The sequence below is a fragment of the Triticum urartu genome, chromosome 1 (genome assembly GCF_003073215.2).
Source record: "Triticum urartu cultivar G1812 chromosome 1, Tu2.1, whole genome shotgun sequence".
Lineage (NCBI taxonomy): Eukaryota > Viridiplantae > Streptophyta > Magnoliopsida > Poales > Poaceae > Triticum > Triticum urartu.
The window spans coordinates 532,175,480-532,194,786 of record NC_053022.1 but is presented as its reverse complement, the minus strand read 5'-3'; the positions used below and the strand labels follow the sequence as shown (position 1 = coordinate 532,194,786).

At 45.3% G+C, this 19,307-nt stretch overlaps 2 protein-coding genes across 2 annotated transcripts; one reads left to right on the top strand and one right to left on the bottom strand.

The window, feature by feature from the left end:
* Positions 1 to 224: 224 nt before the first annotated feature.
* On the bottom strand, positions 225 to 2,563 carry LOC125526614 (ras-related protein Rab7-like). Its single transcript, XM_048691261.1, has 7 exons — positions 2,294 to 2,563; positions 2,154 to 2,180; positions 1,659 to 1,758; positions 1,407 to 1,553; positions 931 to 1,011; positions 691 to 836; positions 225 to 517 (listed from the first exon to the last, which is right to left on the bottom strand). The coding sequence occupies exons 1-7, from the start codon at positions 2,350 to 2,352 to the stop codon at positions 451 to 453; spliced, it is 627 nt and encodes a 208-aa protein (XP_048547218.1). The 5' UTR covers positions 2,353 to 2,563; the 3' UTR covers positions 225 to 450.
* Positions 2,564 to 4,121: 1,558 nt separating this feature from the next.
* Positions 4,122 to 11,030, top strand: LOC125526603 (probable aldehyde dehydrogenase). The gene is made up of 15 exons (XM_048691251.1): positions 4,122 to 4,364; positions 4,677 to 4,756; positions 5,306 to 5,409; positions 5,611 to 5,678; positions 6,453 to 6,510; positions 6,735 to 6,848; positions 7,027 to 7,110; positions 7,610 to 7,828; positions 8,214 to 8,345; positions 8,478 to 8,567; positions 8,848 to 8,937; positions 9,539 to 9,748; positions 10,165 to 10,275; positions 10,482 to 10,561; positions 10,650 to 11,030. The coding sequence occupies exons 1-15, from the start codon at positions 4,288 to 4,290 to the stop codon at positions 10,786 to 10,788; spliced, it is 1,656 nt and encodes a 551-aa protein (XP_048547208.1). The 5' UTR covers positions 4,122 to 4,287; the 3' UTR covers positions 10,789 to 11,030.
* The last annotated feature ends 8,277 nt before the right edge of the window (positions 11,031 to 19,307 follow it).

Below are 19,307 nucleotides of genomic sequence, written 5' to 3'. Positions count from 1 at the left end.
TGTTTTGTTGGTTTCCTATATGTCTATTCTGTTGCTCCAAACTCTGATGTACTACACTATAAGTGTAGTGTAAAAAACGATCTTATATTATGGAACGGAGGGAGTAGTTGTTATTTACCAATCGCATATATTCTGACGCCCCCTTCCTGTACCACTGAGAAGGGGAATTCAGTTTATTTATATCCAGTCAACTAGAGTGAGTATGCTCTGTTACAATCATTCCAAGCAGTTGAAGTGCAACATGTTACAACCGACGAAGAATTAGGTCGACAATAATTCCTTGGTTGGAACTGTTTACATTTTATTGCCCAGCTAAGGGAGCACAGCTTGCAACTGTTGATCAGTCACTAACTATCGTATGGTACATACATTACATTCAAGAATGGATACAGTGCGATAAATGCAGCAGAATTGTAGCCTTATACTGGACAGTAATGCCAAGATGCTAGCCTAGCACGCGCATCCGCTCGTCTGTCCTTCGGTTTTAGGGCCTTGTTCTGCAACTGAATTGAAGTAGCTGGGGACAGAAAAGTAAACATGGTTAAGACACTAGTGAATTAAGTAACGGTAGTCCAGGCTTCCAGGCTCTGCATGCCCTCTAAGCTCTAGCCTGTAGGCCTTGAGATAACCTGACAAACTCACTGCATCTGGCAAACATCTTAAGATCGGTCGTGGGTTGAGTTTACTTACATGTCTTGATCGTGCTCATGCTCCAAGGCGAGCTTGGCGATGCACAGGAAAGCGGGGTCGACATTGTAGTCGTCCTTGGCCGAGGTTTCGAAGTACGGAATGTCGCCCTTGGAGACGCACCAGTCTTTTGCTTTCTTCTCAGGAACCTGTGCAGAGCACAACAGTACATAAATTGGAACTGCAGAGCACGGCAGTGAAGAAATTGAAATTGCAGAGCGCTAATTCAAGCAACTAACTGACCACTCGTCTGCTTCCAGCGTCCAGATCGACCTTGTTCCCGACCAAAATGAAGGGGAATTGCTTGGGGTCTGATGGGCCGGCCTGAAAGTGAAAATGGCAAAAAATGCTTCAAGCGATTACAATCTGTCGATGCCATAGACAGCTAACATTATACTATTGCAGTATACTGGGCATGATCACAATCTGTCGATGCCATAGAAAGGCAGACAGCTAACGTTGTACTATTGCAGTATACTGGGCATGATCACAATCTGTCGATGCCATAGACAGCTAACATTGTACTGTTGCAATACACTGTGCATGATCAACGATCCAAAGGACTAAACGACCACTGTTATTGTTTTGATTTACACTGGGAATTTGAAAGCAGAAGAGACTATTGTAAACATGCGCATTATGAATTTCTCGTTCTGACTAACTGATAGTGTAAACATGAGGTTCTGCTTGTCAGAACGGGCAAAAGACGAGAAAGCTACCTGGTTGATGAACTCGTCATGCCAGGTGCCAAGCGTGTTGAATGTTCTTTTGGCATTGACGTCGTAGACTAGCACGCAGCAGTCGGCTCCCCTGTAGAAGGCCACGCCGAGGCTCTGGAACCTCTCCTGCCCTGCCGTATCCCAAATCTACACCAAAACAGGGCAGTGCACAGCAATGATTTTAACCACCAATGGCCCTCTTGCGCGTAATATAGATTCCAAGTCAATAAAGGAGCTAGGAGGCTGACGAACCTGCAAGGTGACGAGCCTGTCCTCGATGAGGACCTCCTTGGTGAGGAAGTCGGCGCCGATGGTCGCCTTGTACTGCTGGCTGAACTTCTTGTTCACATACCTGACGACCCATGTCAAGGGAAATGCAAGCAAACCACACCTCGCATTTGATCGAACATGTTGCGGGCATAGAGCAAGCCCCGATATTGCGGCCACGGCAGACAGACGTGGGCAGCATTTTTTTACGCTTAATAATAGTAATAAAGTGAACGAAGCATGATCACCAACCGAATCAACGCACAAGCACGGCAAGATATACTATCTACGGGCATCGGACATTGACCAAAACTGAAACTGAAGCTAGCAGAGCCAATGAGATGGATGAAAGTCAAACCGGCAGGCCGGACTGGATCAGAGCAAGCAACTCGGAAGGGAAGCACCCCCGCGCAAAGGTGCGTCTAGAAAAGATTTCAACAAGTGAAGCAGCATCGATGGATGATGCCGCGGGAAGGATACTGGTTCATCAGCGACGTCTTGCCGACCCTGCACGCAAAGCCAAATGATCCCAAGTCAAACAAAGTTAAAAAAGCACGCCCAAACCAAGGCCAGAAGAATGGCCGGCGAGGGGAAAAGATGTGGCTGGCTGGCTGGCTGACCCGCTGTCGCCGAGGACGATGACCTTGAGCAGCGTCCGCCTCCTCGGCGCCATCGCCATGGCCGGGCCGGGCAGCGGCGGACGGACGGATGCGCGCGGCGGGCGGGGCCGGTGGGCGATCGATCGGTCTGTCTCTCGCTCTCCTCCTGTCAGCTCCTCCTCCTCCCGCCCCTATCTACTCCACCACCAGTGCAGTTGTGTCACGGGGCGGTGCACGGGGAGCGAGGGAAAAGGCGCTGCGAGTTGAGACACTTCGGAGGGCGATCCATCCGGTCAGACTCTGACCGCCCGTCAGAGTATTAGCAAGTGGGGGGCGGTGGATGACCTGAGAAAACAAATGGGTCCAGAGAATCCAGCCCGCGGGCCACGACACAGACGACGTCCGAGGCTTAGCGGGCCTGGGCCGTGATGGAGCCCGGCCCAGACGCGACCCCTGCGTCTGCGTCTGCGTGCGGCAGCTTTTTTTTTTTTTTACGTTATTATTATCGGCTTATCGCCACGAGGAGCTGAGTCAGGCTCGTGCTATCCCTGCACCCGCGGCCGATGAGGTGGCCTGGCCTGTCGGTAGCGCGTGGAAAGCTGCGGCTTCCGTGATCCGCTCCCGAACGTGTCACCACCACGTTGGTGCGGTTCGCTCCTTCGCAGATCGTACCGACGGGGGCCAAGGAACAGTCGATGCGTCCAATGCGTTTGTCCAGGTTGTGATGACCATCTTGCCCTTCAAATGTCCTCTCAATTTTCCGGTGCCAATGAGTTCGTACGAATTTTGTTTGGTCCCTAAACAAACAGTCATGTGAAAATCTGTTCGCTTTTGCCTCCTCCAACTGCGAATATGCAACAAAGCCCCAAAACCGGGAGGACGGTGAGCTGCACATTTTACCAAATGGGTATTGCTGCTTCTCTTTCGGACCATAACGCAGACAAATTGCATGCAAATGTATAAAAAGGAGGAGGAAATCAAGGTTTCGAATGATCATTTTCAATGATGATCTAGCCAACAAGAAACATTGTAAGTTTGTAACATTTCTTCTAAATTTCCAATCTTCGTGGTTAAAACAAGCCCGCACACACTCTCTTCCCTAGCATTGTCATTCTACTTGCATTTTCCCCTTACCACACATATGTGGAGCTATCTTCATTTGGGCAGTGTTTTGGGTTCGCCATCATGAACAACACCATAGCAGTTCGTTGGCGCGACAGATCAGAATTCATGTCGAGTAGATGTCTTTTTGGGCAAGGGTTGACTATTCGTTTTTACATGTTCCAATGACTTGATTGTAGTGTAGAAAGACATGTTTGGTGGAACTTATGGTACGATGAGCTATTGCTCTTCCCATACCACAACATAATATTGGGGCAAGTTTCATTACTTATGGTACGATGAGCTATTACTTATGGTACAATAAACTTATGGTACCAAGTTCCATTACTCCAAGTCGAAGAATAAAGAAACACAAGTCTGTGAAAAACACATAGGGCGCGGACAAAGTAGGATGAACCCATGAAAAATTATATCGGGCCAACATTTTCGACAGTCAAGAGTTGCCCTTGATAAATGCGGACAATTTCAGTAAAAAGGCGTTTTGCGTCCCAAGTTCATGTGCACCTACATGAGCAGTAGAGATAGAACATCTAAGAACTAAAAACAGCCTGAATTTTTCTGCCAACATGCGTATTCGTATGTTCTAACTGTGTGAAAAAAGAAAACCAGGTTCTTTTGATTGTACAAAATTTTGAAGCTCAAGCTCCATTTGAAATATCCGATAATTTTGTGGCCTTTTTGCAGCTTGGAGTCTCATAAACCATATTTAAAACGGCTCCCCACAATCATACCCAAGTAGCACTACACTTTAATTTTCCCTTATAAAATCGACCACAGGGGCACAGACTGTAGTGAGCGAGCCGACGACGTCACTCCATCCAAGTCGAACCACACCACACTGCCGCCGCGTCCCGTGCTCCCAGGTGAGATCGAGCGCGAGTAGCCAGCCGACGATGAGCCGCCTCGTTTCCCGGCGGCACCTCGCCGCCGCCGCGGCCCTCCGACGATCCCCCGCCGCGTTCGCTTCCAGGTGACCCGCCTCCGCCTCTCACCCCTGCTCCGTTTCTTCTTCTTCTTTTGTCGCGATCCGGCTCCGTCCAAAGCTTATCATCACCGGTGGCGTGCGCGGGGGAAACAGTCCGTGGAAATTTGACGCCGATTTCTCAACACGGGAGCTCGAATCGCCTGCTCCGTGACCGCGATTTCAGGCGCGATCTGGGCTGGTAGCTTTCAGGGCTGTGAGGGGGGCTGCGATTGATTTGCTACTGCTCGATTCTGCACTGACCGCGGACCATTTGGTTTTTTTTTTGGGCCGTTACTGACAATTTTGCGCGATGCGCAGGTGGCTGCACACGCCGGCATTTGCGACGGTGTCCCCCGAGGAGATCTCTGGCTCAAGCCCCGCGGAAGTGCAGAATTTTGGTGAGATGGCCGGCATTTGGGGGATCTGCTTGTATGGGCTGCTTTAAATTGGTCCTGCTTGCTTGCTAGCTTTGTCATGGACACGCTTCAGAGCCGTCTCTGTCTAAGGGGTTACTGATTGCTGCTTGTGATGTTTAAGAGCGATGCATATGAATAGGGTTATTTTCACGGTGAAGGTGGGTAGAAATAATTTTACTCGAGAAGGAGCTTTCCATCGCTTCCGATTTGTGCCATCGGTATCAGACTTCATTCCTGTGAAGTTCCTGCTGGGCCAAATGGGCAAGATGTGTTTGGTCACTGTGGTGCTTTGTTTCTTAGGCTCGTTTTATGATTACTTGCTCACACCTAGTTCTGTACTGTTCTACTGTTGAGCATTCAGTACTGTACTACTGTTGAGCAAGTATGTTTAAAAGTACGGAACCTGAAATTGAATGGCCAGAACATGGAATCATTCATTCGGCTTCTTTGTAGTTTCATCTATGACCATCATGTTCCCCACCGAAGTGAAATATGCTATGTCACCACATCCATTGACGAAGTTAAATTCAGTGCAGGGAAAATGGATAAAGTCTGCTAACTGGAACTGGATAGTCGATCCTTTAAATGGCGAAAAGTTTATCAAAGTTGGTGAGGTTCAGGGGTCTGAAATAAAGGTATTGATGCTTTGGGGTGCTTCTCTTTTGATTTCCATTGTTACAGCGCTACGAGTGTAATTTAGTCGTATCAACTTTTGTCAACTTTTATCAGCTTAAAATACAAAGACTGACTTTTTGTTTATACTTTACTGGTATCGTCGTGTGTCTATTAGCTCCGAAGTGTGTTCTCAAACAATATGCAACATTTTTGTGGTGCAGCCATTTGTGGAGAGTTTATCTAAATGCCCAAAGCATGGACTTCACAACCCACTTAGAGCTCCAGAGAGGTATGTGTTATTTTCCTGTACCATGGATTCAAGTTGGTTAACGTATATCATAACAATACTTTTTTCGGCTGTCTGATGTTTTTGACCTCAATGTTTCAAAATTAACATAACTAGTTAGTTTCCTGTTGGGGAATTTTATTTGACTGGTCCGCTTATCTGATTGTCAACCTTTTAATCTACTCCCTCCGTTCCAAAATAGTACAAAGTTGGGTCATCTATTTTGGAACGGAGGGAGTATAAATGAAATCACAATTTACAAAGGTTTTCCTCACCATTTAGTATTTGGTCACTGAAGTTTTTACCCTACAAACCTATGTATGCATGTTAATTACGGCATTATAATTTATGCACATTCATCGCCAGACAACACCTCCTAAAAAGTATTCTTTAGCTACTTTATACTCCCCCTGACAACATTATTGCCAGTATTCTGTAGCTACTTTATTCTCTTCACTTCTCTGTCTCTATGATGCATTTTGCCATTATTTTTACCGTAAATGCTTTTAGCAACTATTTGAAAGTATGAATTACAAAAGTTATACACATTACTTTTCATGTCACATATCTAAATATTTTGTAAAATACAAATGACCAGATATCAAAAGGTTCAACCATGCTTCCAGCAGTAGCATGTTTTTGTGACTTGAAAGTGTAGTCAGCAAACATGGTATATGAACAAACCCATATGCCCTGTATAAAATTGTGCTGATAATAGTAGTGTCTGGTTCTATCAGCATTTGTACCTTGCTGAATTTTGGAACCTCCAATATGCAGGTATCTCATGTATGGAGATATATCTACAAAAGCTGCACACATGCTTGGTCAACCTGAGGTATGCCATCTTGAAACAAAGATGATGCGACTTTCTTCTACTCAGATCTTCTTTTAAACGACTCTACACGTGCATGGGCCAATTTGCCATGTGATTCACATTTATTAATGCAAATAGGGGCATCCCCTCCGGACTTTGCGACCCCTTCATAGAGGAGAGAAGAGCGATAGCACCTTTTTTTCTCATCTAATTCCCCACTCATTATTGTCACCGGTGATTGACAGGTCTTAGATTTCTTTGCTAAGCTTGTTCAAAGGGTTTCTCCGAAGAGCTATCAACAAGCTCTTTTGGAAGTTCAAGTTTCTCAAAAATTCTTGGAGAACTTCTGTGGAGATCAGGTACGTCCAGATCATTTTCTTCATTTCCCTGTTCAGTTGTTCACAAGTGATGGTATAGTTTTATATGAATGCGTGCATGTTTAGCAACGAGCTGTCATTATGCCCCGGTCTGCAGATTGAAATGAACACCCAATAATAATACTTTCTACTTTAATACTCTCTCTGGCTAATATAACAGGTGCGCTTTCTGGCTCGGTCATTTGCTGTACCTGGAAATCATGTTGGACAAATGAGTAATGGCTATCGTTGGCCATTTGGCCCAGTAAGTACTCAAAACTTCTTTGGTAGACAAAATGCTGTATTTGAGATTTGTTGCTCCTTTTGGTCCTTCCACTGCAAAAGTGAGTTGTATCTGATACACTAGGCAAAATAATTGCTTAACATGGCCTGCTAGTGTTTTTTCTTTTCCTTAACATATTATTTGTTGAATGCACTGCAATGGTGAAGCTGTTAGACAAAGATCAGGTTCCATCCTTAATCTAATTATTTGGTAATAATAGAGTTAGACCCATTGGAACTACAAAGGAACTTTCATGTGGATGTAAAAACATTTGGCTTGATAAACTTTGAATTTTTTATGAACTCTTTAGCATGTCTTACATTCTTTTGAGAGTGAACTGAAGTACACTTTGATGGTTTAATTTCTTTTTAGTTGCTTCAAATGGTTATTCCAGTAACTGAATGTTAAGCTTTTGATGCACCATGAGTTATTTTCATTACCTGTGACATGTTAGGTCTAATATGATTTTAACTTTGAGCAGGTTGCAATAATCACACCATTCAATTTCCCATTGGAGATTCCCTTACTGCAACTGATGGGTGCACTTTATATGGGAAATAAACCAGTCCTCAAAGTTGACAGCAAAGTTAGCATTGTGATGGAACAAATGATCAGGTTGCTTCATGAGTGTGGGTTGCCTGCAGAGGACGTGGACTTCATAAATTCTGATGGTATCACAATGAACAAGCTGCTGTTGGAGGTTTGACTTCTATTTTATGACTTTGGGAGAACGTTTCCTGTAGCTTTGGAAAGGAATAGGTGCTGTAGTAAGATGATATAACTAGTTAATCAATCTGTGACAAGCCAATTCCATGTTTGGACATATACATGTAGAATCCTTTTCATCATGTTAGTGATAAGCAGCAGTGTGTGGTTCCGCCATTCTTTTAGTTTACTGAATGTGGTACAACATGTTCAAGGGTTCAACAACAGAGATTGTTTGGAATTCAAAAAATAACAATATGCGTCCACTAGCTTTTTTATTCTGAGCTAGAACTAGCTATTGACCAAGTGGGCTAGCACTACTGTCTTATATGCAGCACATATTTCATGGTTGGATTTATTCTTCACATGATCTTTTGTAGGCAAATCCAAAAATGACCCTCTTCACTGGGAGCTCACGTGTGGCAGAGAAATTGGCTGCAGATTTGCAAGGCCGAATCAAGTTAGAAGATGCTGGTTTTGATTGGAAAATTCTTGGTCCAGATGTTCAAGAGGTCTGAAGTCACTTCTGTTTTATCCTTAACGTCAATATATTCATAATAACATTGTATATTCATAGTTCAGTGTCATGCATTTACCAAGCCGAAGATGATTTGACTTACTTTTATGATATGATGCCCAAACAGGTTGATTATATTTCATGGGTTTGCGACCAGGATGCTTACGCTTGCAGCGGTCAGAAGTGCTCTGCTCAGTCTATGCTATTCATGCACAAGGTAAAGACCAAAGAATGATATCACCAGTGCACAATTTTCCTTCCTGGGTTTGTTAGTGAATTATGCGCCCAGTTGTTGATATCTTTATGAACACTGGTTCAAGTTCAACCGTCTCTTGTCATAGTGATTTTTGTTATTTTAAGATAATAAGTAAAATGCTCCAGAGAAAGAAAAAAGAAGTGAATGACTCTTTATGAACTTTGGGAGCTTGTTACAACATTGCGCTTCTCTGTCAACAGACACAACAATAGTGTGTTTAATAGTTTTCTTCTAATTGCAGAACTGGTCATCTAGTGGGCTACTTGAGAAAATGAAGAGACTTTCTGAAAGAAGGAAGCTTGAAGATTTGACGATTGGTCCAGTCCTTACTGTGAGTGACCATCTTTAACCACATTCTGTTCTTTTGTAACTTTCTCTTCATGGTGTAGGATTTGGCAGCAGCTAGTTGTTAAAATGCTGAAGTGAGTAATAAATCAGAACCAATTAACAATAATTGTTTCCCAATACTTTGGTTGCTGTGACAATCCAAGCATCAAGTAGTAGTGTATAAAAGAAGAGAGTGCTCACTATATTGTCCTTGCACAGTATAAAAGAAGAGAGCTGAATTTACGTAAGAAAATAAAAGAAAACTGAAGGAACTTGTCCTTGCACAGTACAATGCATATGAGAGAAAGAACACTTAGTCCACATTTAACACCATTTTTTAGAACTGTTGGTGTGGTTGCACAACTAGATGGGCAGTATAGGCAGTTTCAGGTAGGAATGCGAGTGCTCACTCTATTGATCCAACTCTCCTCGCCAATGACTCATTTCCAACATAATTGGCTGCCCACCTGGTATACATGTCATTGCATTATTTTTCAAGCAAATAGACTTGGATGCATCGATGGGTCCGACTGACCAATTCACTTGCATAGCGGCTTCAAGTTTCACCGTAGAATTAATTTTATCTTCATTTTCTGCTTATGCAGGTTACAACAGCAACCATGATAGAGCACATGAACAACCTTCTCAAAATACCAGGATCAAAGGTTCTGTTCGGTGGTGAACCTTTGGAGAATCACTCCATCCCAGAAATATATGGTGCTTTCAAACCGACTGCTGTATTTGTCCCACTAGTGGAGATCCTTAAAAATGGTAACTTCGAGCTTGTGACAAAGGAGATATTTGGTCCTTTCCAGGTAATACATTCAGACGTTGAGGCTTTCTTTCACATGCTACTGTACAACATGTTGATGATGTTGACTGATTTTCCTATGATGTTAGTGTTACTGACCCCCTCCATAAGCGTATGTATCAGATGGGCCCATGTTTACGGCCTTATTATGGCCTGGCTGAAGAATAATTTTCTTGGCTATCGAATATACTAATATTTATCTCCACTTGATGCTTAGGTCCATGTTATATTTCAGATTCGTATAGCAAATGAAAACTAGTTTTACTCACCCTTACTGAATTTGCTAACTTGGAAGATAGCTACGGCCTAAGGTTTCCATGGCCTATCTTGTATTCTAGAATACATTAAGTTGGTTTAACTTGTATTTCTTTGACAGTTTCTTTAAGTAATATACTTACCTACTGCGAGTGCATATTTCAGGTGGTTACAGAATACTCTGAGGAACAGCTTGATTTAGTATTAGAAGCCTGCGAAAGGATGAATGCGCATCTGACAGCTGCAGTAGTTTCAAACGACAAATTGTTCCTGCAGGCAAGTTCGCTCATCTCTTTCAGTGTTGAAATTTATATCCATTTGGCTGCTTTATTATCCTTGAAGTCTTCATTTTTTGCACCAAGAGTCCGATAAAGTTGTGGTTTTAGAAGTTATTTACATTATCATCCTCAAGTCTCTTTACATCAGTAGCTGAACATTCCACAGCTTGGTGAATGATTCGCTCTTATCATCTCGCTTTTCAGGAAGTACTCGGTAGATCGGTTAACGGGACAACGTATGCTGGAATTCGAGCAAGGACCACCGGCGCTCCGCAGAACCACTGGTGAGCCAAGCCCCGTTGCCCATACCAGTAATCATCGGTGAATGCTGTTGAAAATGAATGATCTGACATTTTCCTCGACATGATTCAGGTTTGGTCCTGCCGGTGACCCGAGAGGCGCGGGGATCGGCACTCCAGAAGCCATCAAACTCGTCTGGTCTTGCCACAGGGAGATCATATATGACATTGGTCCCTTGCCCAAGAAGTGGGCACTTCCTGCGGCTACATGATATGCCTAGGCTAGGACAACTAGCTAGAAGAACACGACGGCGATGGAGAGAAAGCAACACGGACAGAATTAGCTGGTTGAGAACTGACATTGTGTTGAATAATGGAAGCCTCGTGTAGGCAATTGGGAGAGTCTCGACCCCCAAGGAACACAATAAAGGTCATAATTATGAATGGAAGTACTACGATGGTTGTCAATGGAGCTTTAGATGTTGCTCTAGTAAAAGAATTAAATTATGCAACATCTTCTATGGTTCGTCATCTCACAGGTCAGCTCTCAGCTGGTCCGTCATGCTTGAGATGCAGGCAAGGTGTTTGTCATAAGAGCACTGCTACAAGTAGTTTCGTTGTCATAATGCCCAAGAGAGAGAGGTGTGGGACACGAGAAAAAAGAGGGGGTAAATGAAGTCAACGTGCCCGACATTTTTTGCCAGGTCAGCCCTGACGTGTGGGCCTGACTAGTGAAAACGGGCTTAAAACTATGCAATATATAATCAGTGTTTTTTCTGCTAAATTTACCCCCAAACCAGTAGGTTTTACCAACAAAAATAAAATAGTTGTTTTGTTTAACTCTAACGCCAATTGTGGTGTGTTTTTCTTTGCTATTTATTCCCCTCAGAGCTCCAGATCTGGAGAATCCGAAGCTCGTTCATCTAGAACTCACCTTCTACCACCATAGTATCAAAGTGGGGAAGGAGAGAAACGACTAGCTAGATCTGGACGACTACCAAGCATATTGACAGAGCTTGTGCCACATCCACCGCCAACAATCGACTTCCATTGTGGAAGACAGTAGGAGGATGAAAAGGTCGACCACTGCTTGCCTTCTCCGGTGAGGAGCTCCCTAGTTGCGATGAAAAGGTCGGCCACCGCTTGCCTTCTCTGATGAGGAGCTCCCTAGTTGCACGAGGCCAGACACCAGCAACCACAAACCTATTGAAACCTACTATATACAAGAGCAACCTGAGCTCCCTCCCATCCTCACTCTGGACGGCAGTATCATCGAAGCAGGAGAGGAGAGCAGGGGAAAACATTTGCGAATCTCACCGGCAGAGGGGGACAGAGAAACACGAACAAGAAAATGTTAGCCCCTATGGATTATTTGGTTTGCAATATTCTAAAAACATAAACATAGGAAGGCGTGAGAATATGGTAGGAATGCATGCCTGAAATAGATGATTGGAAATCCCATAAACCCCATAAATAGATGTTTGAAATCACATAAATAGATGATTGAAATAGGCTTTGGTTCACAGGGGCAAGAAAAACAAGAACCCCAATAAACACGTCATATCAAAGTCAAATCACATGAAAAATATATAATCAGCATGTTATTGTACCGCTAAGGATTTAAATCTAGTTATTCGCCCATAGGAATTTGAAAAGGGCAGTGGGCTGTATTATTCCAACCTTTTTCCTTTGAAATTAAGATCAAAGGATTTTTTTTCTCCATTTTCTCTTAGCCCCATTCCTTTGAACCAAACAATATCGTCATCATAGGAAAATGTCCTATTCCTATGTTTCCCCCCACTTCTCCTTTGAGCCAAAGAACCCCTTAGACCCATATGTGCGCTTAATGCCACTTCTAAATCTCCAACTAAATGGACAGAAATAGGAGATTGTGTCGAAAGCATCATTGACTAGGAAGGGGATACAATACAAGGCTGTCTTTCATGCTCTTCAAGAAAAGCCTCCTTCCTCCTCTCGTCGGCACCACCAACAATCCGCCCCACCTTCGATGGCATTTGGGCCGTGGAGGTGCGGAGGATCACAGCCCCCCGCCGGTGTGAGGGACCCCGTTCTCGTTTGTTAGGTTCAACGTCTTGGTTGCGGCTGTGTGGCGGTGGTGATGTCCTTCAGTAAGAATAATGTCCCTCACGTTCGATCCCCATCCCATGATCGGAGGAAATGTGGAGGTGTGTCTCCGTGGATCTCACAGGATTCGGTTGGTGTCGGTCTTCGTTTAGATCTATTTGAATCCAGTTTTTTTCGTTTTCATTTATGTGGCTACAGGTTTGGTCTTTTCGATCTATAACTCTCTTCATTGGTGATGGTTACTGTTTTGATGCGCTGATTCTTTGAGACCACGACGACTTTTCAACTATCTACTATAACCAGATTTGTCCGGCTCCGACGAGGGAGGGCTTTTTTTTGAGCAACTGCATCCTTTATTAAACGTTCAAACACATGAGGATACAGATGATATCGGGCAAAATACTAAGCCACACATGGCGCCCGGGGCTAAGAGAGGCAGATGCCTTTGCTAAAGCATGTGCTTCTCCGTTATGCTTCCTATTCTCATGAAGAAACTTTACATCTTGGAAATGACTCCTCTCGTGCTTGATATCTTGTAAGATAGAAAAGTATCGGCAAGGAACTTCGTCTTGTATGTTCAGCACTACCTCCAAGCAGTCTGAGGCCACACATATGGATTGAACTTGCAAATCCGAGGCGAGAGAGAGGGCCTCGCAACATGCCTATGCTTCAAGTATAGTTGGGTCGAGGCGGCCTTCATAGATGATGGCCGAGGCACCCAAGTAGTTTCCTCGTTTGTCCCTGCAGATCACTGCTGCAGCTGCGCGGTCTCCAATCTTCGAAAAGCCTGCATCAACATTCATTTTAACATCATGGTGCTCAGGCGGGAGCCATGTATGCGACGGCGGATTCCCCCGGCTACTACTGGTCACATGCAGGTCCCTGCAGATCACATGCAGGTCCCCTGAATTTACATGTAGGTCCTTGGGACGTGGTTTCTTGTCCGATATCATCTCGAGCTCCGCCAGAAACTTTTCAACGAAAATATGGGTACTTAGTGGGCTCTGGTACTGATCTTCATGGATGGCACGACGTCTCGCCCACCATATGGCCCACATTGTCACCAATACCCGTGCTAGGTCGGCCGAAGGTAGGGTATCAACCTGAAGGAAATATGCCCTATAGGCAATAATAAAGTTATTATTTATTTCCTTATAATCATGATAAATGTTTATTATTCATGCTAGAATTGTATTAACCGGAAACATAATACATGTGTGAATACATAGACAAACAAAGTGTCACTAGTATGCCTCTACTTGACTAGCTCGTTAATTAAAGATGGTTATGTTTCCTAACCATGAACAATGAGTTGTTATTTGATTAACGAGGTCACATCATTAGTTGAATGATCTGATTGACATGACCCATTCCATTAGCTTAGCACCCGATCGTTTAGTATGTTGCTATTGCTTTTCTTCATGACTTATACATGTTCCTATGACTATGAGATTATGCAACTCCCGTTTACCGGAGGAACACTTTGGGTGCTACCAAACGTCACAACGTAACTGGGTGATTATAAAGGAGCATTACAGGTGTCTCCAAAGGTAGATGTTGGGTTGGCGTATTTCGAGATTAGGATTTGTCACTCCGATTGTCGGAGAGATATCTCTGGGCCCTCTCGGTAATACACATCACATAAGCCTTGCAAGCATTACAACTAATATGTTAGTTGTGAGATGATGTATTACAGAACGAGTAAAGAGACTTGCCGGTAACGAGATTGAACTAGGTATTGGATACCGACGATCGAATCTCGGGCAAGTAACATACCGATGACAAAGGGAACAACGTATGTTGTTATGCGGTCTGACCGATAAAGATCTTCGTAGAATATGTAGGAGCCAATATGGGCATCCAGGTCCCGCTATTGGTTATTGACCGGAGACGTGTCTCGGTCATGTCTACATTGTTCTCGAACCCGTAGGGTCCGCACGCTTAAGGTTACGATGACAGTTACATTATGAGTTTATGCATTTTGATGTACCGAAGGTTGTTCGGAGTCCCGGATGTGATCACGGACATGACGAGGAGTCTCGAAATGGTCGAGACGTAAAGATTGATATATTGGAAGCCTATGTTTGGACATCGGAAGTGTTCCGGGTGAAATCGGGATTTTACCGGGTTACCGGGAGGGTTACCGGAACCCCCCGGGAGCTATATGGGCCATAATGGGCCTTAGTGGAAAAGAGAAGGGGCTACCCTAGATGGGCTGCGCGCCCCCCCTTCCCCTAGTCCTATTAGGACTAGGAGAGGTGGCCGGCCCCCTCCTCCTCTTTTCCCCTTCGAGGAATCCTAGTTGGACTAGGATTGGAGGGGGAATCCTACTCCCAGAGGGAGTAGGACTCTCCTGCGCCTCCCTCTATGGCCGGCCAGCCTCCCCCCCTCTACTCCTTTATATACGGAGGTAGGGGACACCTCTAGACACACAAGTTGATCCACGTGATCTATTCCTTAGCCGTGTGCGGTGCCCCCTGCCACCATATACCTCGATAATACTGTAGCGGAGTTTAGGCGAAGCCCTGCTGCTGTAGTACATCAAGATCGTCACCACGCCGTCGTGCTGACGGAACTCTTCCCCGACACTTTGCTGGATCGGAGTCCGGGGATCGTCATCGAGCTGAACGTGTGCACGAACTCGGAAGTGCCGTAGTTTCGGTGCTTGATCGGTTGGATCGTGAAAACGTACGACTACTTCCTCTACGTTGTGTGATCGCTTCCGCAGTCGGTCTGCGTTGGTACGTAGACAACACTCTCCCCTCTCGTTGCTATGCATCACATGATCTTGCGTGTGCGTAGGATTTTTTTTTGAAATTACTACGAAACCCAACACAACCAACCATAGCATCCAAAGCTTGGCATCCTTCTCCCTGTTTGATATGATTGTTTCCGTCAAATCCTCGTCAGTGAGGGCCCAGACGCAGCGAGCCATGCGGCAGTCAAAGAGGGAATGACGCCATGTATCGACCGCCGCGTGACAGATAGTGCACTCCGCTGAGTCAGCCATACTTCGGTGTTTTCGGACCCCTCCGGTTGGGATCGAGCTCTGGGCCAACCTCCAGGTGAAGACACGTACTTTAGAGGGAACTGCGGCACCCCATAGTCTAGACCAGGACCGGCGATCTGCATCGGCCCGCGAGTGCCCTTCGGTGTGTTCAAGCCAATCAGTGCGCTGCCGCTGTGCTTGAAACACACCTCTATGCTATGGACAAGGAAGCAATCCTCAACATTCCTCTCAGCTTCCGAGTCCAAGACGATTTCTGGGCTTGGCATTATGAACGCAAGGGCATTTTCACGGTGAGGTCGGCATATAAACTCCTGTCCTCTACGAGAGACGGCTTAGAGGCATCAAAGCGTATCCTGGGCCGCCATCGCCCTTTTACTCCCTGGGCCATGTTGCTATACATTATACATAGCGCAAGTCCGACCCGAACTGGGAACGTAAAGCCCACCCAAAGTGTATTATATATACGCAGGTCAGGATCATCAAGGCAGGTGCTGAACCAATTGGATCATGGCGCTCCGATTAGTTTTGGCACGTGCTCTCCTCCAGCCAGCGGCGTGGGCACCCGCACCCGCCGCCGCGGCGGCGATCGCGGCCGTGCTTTCGCGCCGCCTCTTCAGCAACACCACCCGTGGTGGCGGCCGCGGCCGCGGCGCACACGTCGATAAGCGCATAGAGAGGACCAAGGAGGAGCTGCTCGAGCTCTACAAGGGGAAGACCCCCGCGCCCGCGGCGGAGGAGGTGGCGGCCGACCTCACCGGCGTGCTCCGGCGGTTCGAGGCCGCCAAGTCGACGCCGGGCCAGGAGCAGCACGGGTCGAAAACGTTCGTCGGAGATTCGTTCGCCGGAGATTCGTTCGTCGGGGATTCGTTCGTCGGGGAGCCGTTCGCCGGAGAGCACTTCGACACGGAGCCCTACGAGGCCGACGGGTCCGTCGACGGGTACTCCTTCTCGGGGGGCACGTACGAGGGGGACTCCCACTCGGGAGACATATACACGCCTTGGGTGGGCCGGGAGACCCGTCGCGGCGGCGACTGACACAGCCGGCGATCGTCCGGCGATGTAAGGTTGATTGTTCTTTGCGAGGTTGGTAGCGTCATAATCCGAGCGTGAATCCATCATATCAGGGGAACATCGATCTGTTCATGTCGCTTCAGTTTGTATCACTGAGTTACATGGACCATGATTTTTGATTGTGGGCTGTTGCACATCTAAGTGAATGGATCAAGTATAAATAGGAAAAGAAAATGTCCACACAAATCTTCGTATAAGAGCAATGACATAAGACTTAGATTTGCAATACTTATGACACATCTGGATGTGATTTAACAAAACTGTTTTTGAATTTGTTATATACCTTCCATTATTGACGACTTTGTTAACATATGTGGTGGTGATTGTTTTTCTGTTAAATATTTCTTTCCTTTTTGTTTGTTTCTTGGGCCAACAGGGTTGACGCATCATTCGATGAACTTGTTATTGTCTTTTTGGAACACACAAGCACTCATCCCATATGTTGTGATAACCAGTACAATATGTCGTCGCCTCCAGATCATCCACCATCAGAAACATAGGTTACATTAACATCCTTCGACTTTGAATCCTGCTTTTCCTCCCAAAACCCCTAGAGAAAAACTATCCACCACAAGAAGTGGAGATCGGAAACAACAACTGAACACGTTGTGATGGCAGTTATCGAAGTGCTACTTTATAAGAGCACAAAGACATGAAACTAGAGAACCATCCAGGCATACACCATTGTGCCCCTCCCTGTGTTTTTTTTTTTGCAAGAACCCTCCCTGGTTGTTGATTGTCCTACTTGACACTTTGATAAGTCTGGTATGTATACCACTAAATCCTTCGATGATACGCCAATTGTGTGTGCGAGGGGTGTTAAATCCTAGTGGAAAGCCCATGTTCCCCTAAAAATTCATGTGGTTGTTACCTACTAGCAGGGCCTTTACTTGTGACAATCTGCTGAAGAGTATGTCGCTGGATGACCTTACTTGCCCCTTATGTGCAGAAAAGGAATATATTCAACTTTTTTTGATTGAGTAATAGCATCACATTTTTTTCTATTTTCTGAATGATTCGATTAACCGACCTCTCAATCGATGGACAAAAAATTTGGAACTTAATAATGAATTTGAAGATCTCATTCTTCTTTCATGGGACGAAGATGGGGCAACATAAGATGTCTTTTTGCAGAGGTGGATGCTCTACTGCAACAATGGAAAGTGCTGCAAAGCGATCCGCAATCGGCACTACTGCTACGCTGATGGCGCTTCTTGGATTATCAGCATGGAGAAATTCTCTAAAAAAAGAATCTAAAGTGCTCGACTCTCCTGACGGATGGCGCGAACGAAGATCAGTGACGCATCCTGACAAAATGCACCAACTAGTTCCAGTCCTGAACATCTTGTTCATTAGGTTGTATCTGAAGTGGGCAAAAACCCATTTGTTTGGATAGTCTAGTTACCGCGAGCACCTTGGACTCTATTCTCCTGGTTTCATTCTGTGAAATGGAACAAGGAGCCTACTCTGGGGCTCCTATTTCTCCAAAAAAGAAGAAAAACCATAAACCAAAAAAGGCATGCTACCAACAATATAAGACATGCCAAAGCACCGAGCGACAAACTATCAGATTGATCTGTGAGGGTAAATTAACACCACTGCCTCCTTGGTGCTAGCCAGGAGTACCTAATCCATGTTCAGATGCTCAGGCGTTGTTGTCATCCGTTCTGATGTAGAGGCCGGAGGTCTTCCTCCTTTTCAAAAAAAAAAACTCTCCATCACTTGGGCGTAAGAACATCCCATGCTCTGGTGCCAGCCACAAATTAAATTCTCCGAAATTCTCCAAAGGGGAGAGGATATGTTAATTTTCATCACAGATAAAGTAATTATAAATCACAAAAAGACAGGAGTCATAGTATTACTTCATCAAGAACACTACTGTCGCTTCTGCTGAGAACGATAATCGTAGTGCTCTCGTCCTTGCAGAGGGCTCTCAAAGGACCATTCAAGTCTGTTGAACTGAAACCCTATTCTCAGTCATAGCTAGGTGCAACAAACAGAAAATGTAAGGTCGTGTTGTTTGAGTATTAAGGGCCTGTTCGGCAATCCACCACTCCGAGAAATACGAGAATCTGCGGAGCATCTGTTTCTCCACTCCGTATTTTCAACTGAAGCTCGGGCCACTCCGGGAGCGGAGTCGTGCGGAGTGGCGAGACTCCGAACAGGCCCTAAGTTCATTGTACTATGAAGGAGCTGTACATATTTGCAGATGACATTCATTTAGTTTAAAAGTGCAAGGAAAAATAAATGAACTACATGTGGAGAAGTTACTGCAGAAGCCACTGGATGGTGCCAACACCTCCAGAATAGCATCAGGATGCATGCTCCGGTCTGCTCGTGCACACCACTCAGCAATGGTTGCGGCCATACTTCACCGGTGTATGTGAGCTCCTGTTTAATTGACAAGGGTAGTGGTACATTTGTTTTGTATGTCCCTCTGGCTGTGTGTTCTCTTGCCATATGGCAGGGTCCGTGTGCAAAGAAAATTTCGTCTCCTGCCATGGCAGCTAGTCTGCTGTCCGTTGTTTTCTTTTTCGTGAATTTTACCATCTTGCATGTGAAGTTGATAGCACGTAACAGCCATATAATCGTATAAATTGTTAAGAGAGGCGGCTAAGGCACAAC

Excerpts from the sequence above, each read along its gene's own strand:
- LOC125526614 (XM_048691261.1), bottom strand. The coding sequence starts at position 2,352 with ATGGCGATGGCGCCGAGGAGGCGGACGCTGCTCAAGGTCATCGTCCTC. Across the intron at positions 1,554-1,658 it reads ACAGGCTCGTCACCTTGCAG|ATTTGGGATACGGCAGGGCA; the intron begins GTTCGTCAGCCT and ends GTTTTGGTGTAG. Across the intron at positions 518-690 it reads CATGAGCACGATCAAGACAT|CTACTTCAATTCAGTTGCAG; the intron begins GTAAGTAAACTC and ends TTCTGTCCCCAG.
- LOC125526603 (XM_048691251.1), top strand. The coding sequence starts at position 4,288 with ATGAGCCGCCTCGTTTCCCGGCGGCACCTCGCCGCCGCCGCGGCCCTC. Across the intron at positions 6,849-7,026 it reads AGAACTTCTGTGGAGATCAG|GTGCGCTTTCTGGCTCGGTC; the intron begins GTACGTCCAGAT and ends CTAATATAACAG. Across the intron at positions 10,276-10,481 it reads ACGACAAATTGTTCCTGCAG|GAAGTACTCGGTAGATCGGT; the intron begins GCAAGTTCGCTC and ends CTCGCTTTTCAG.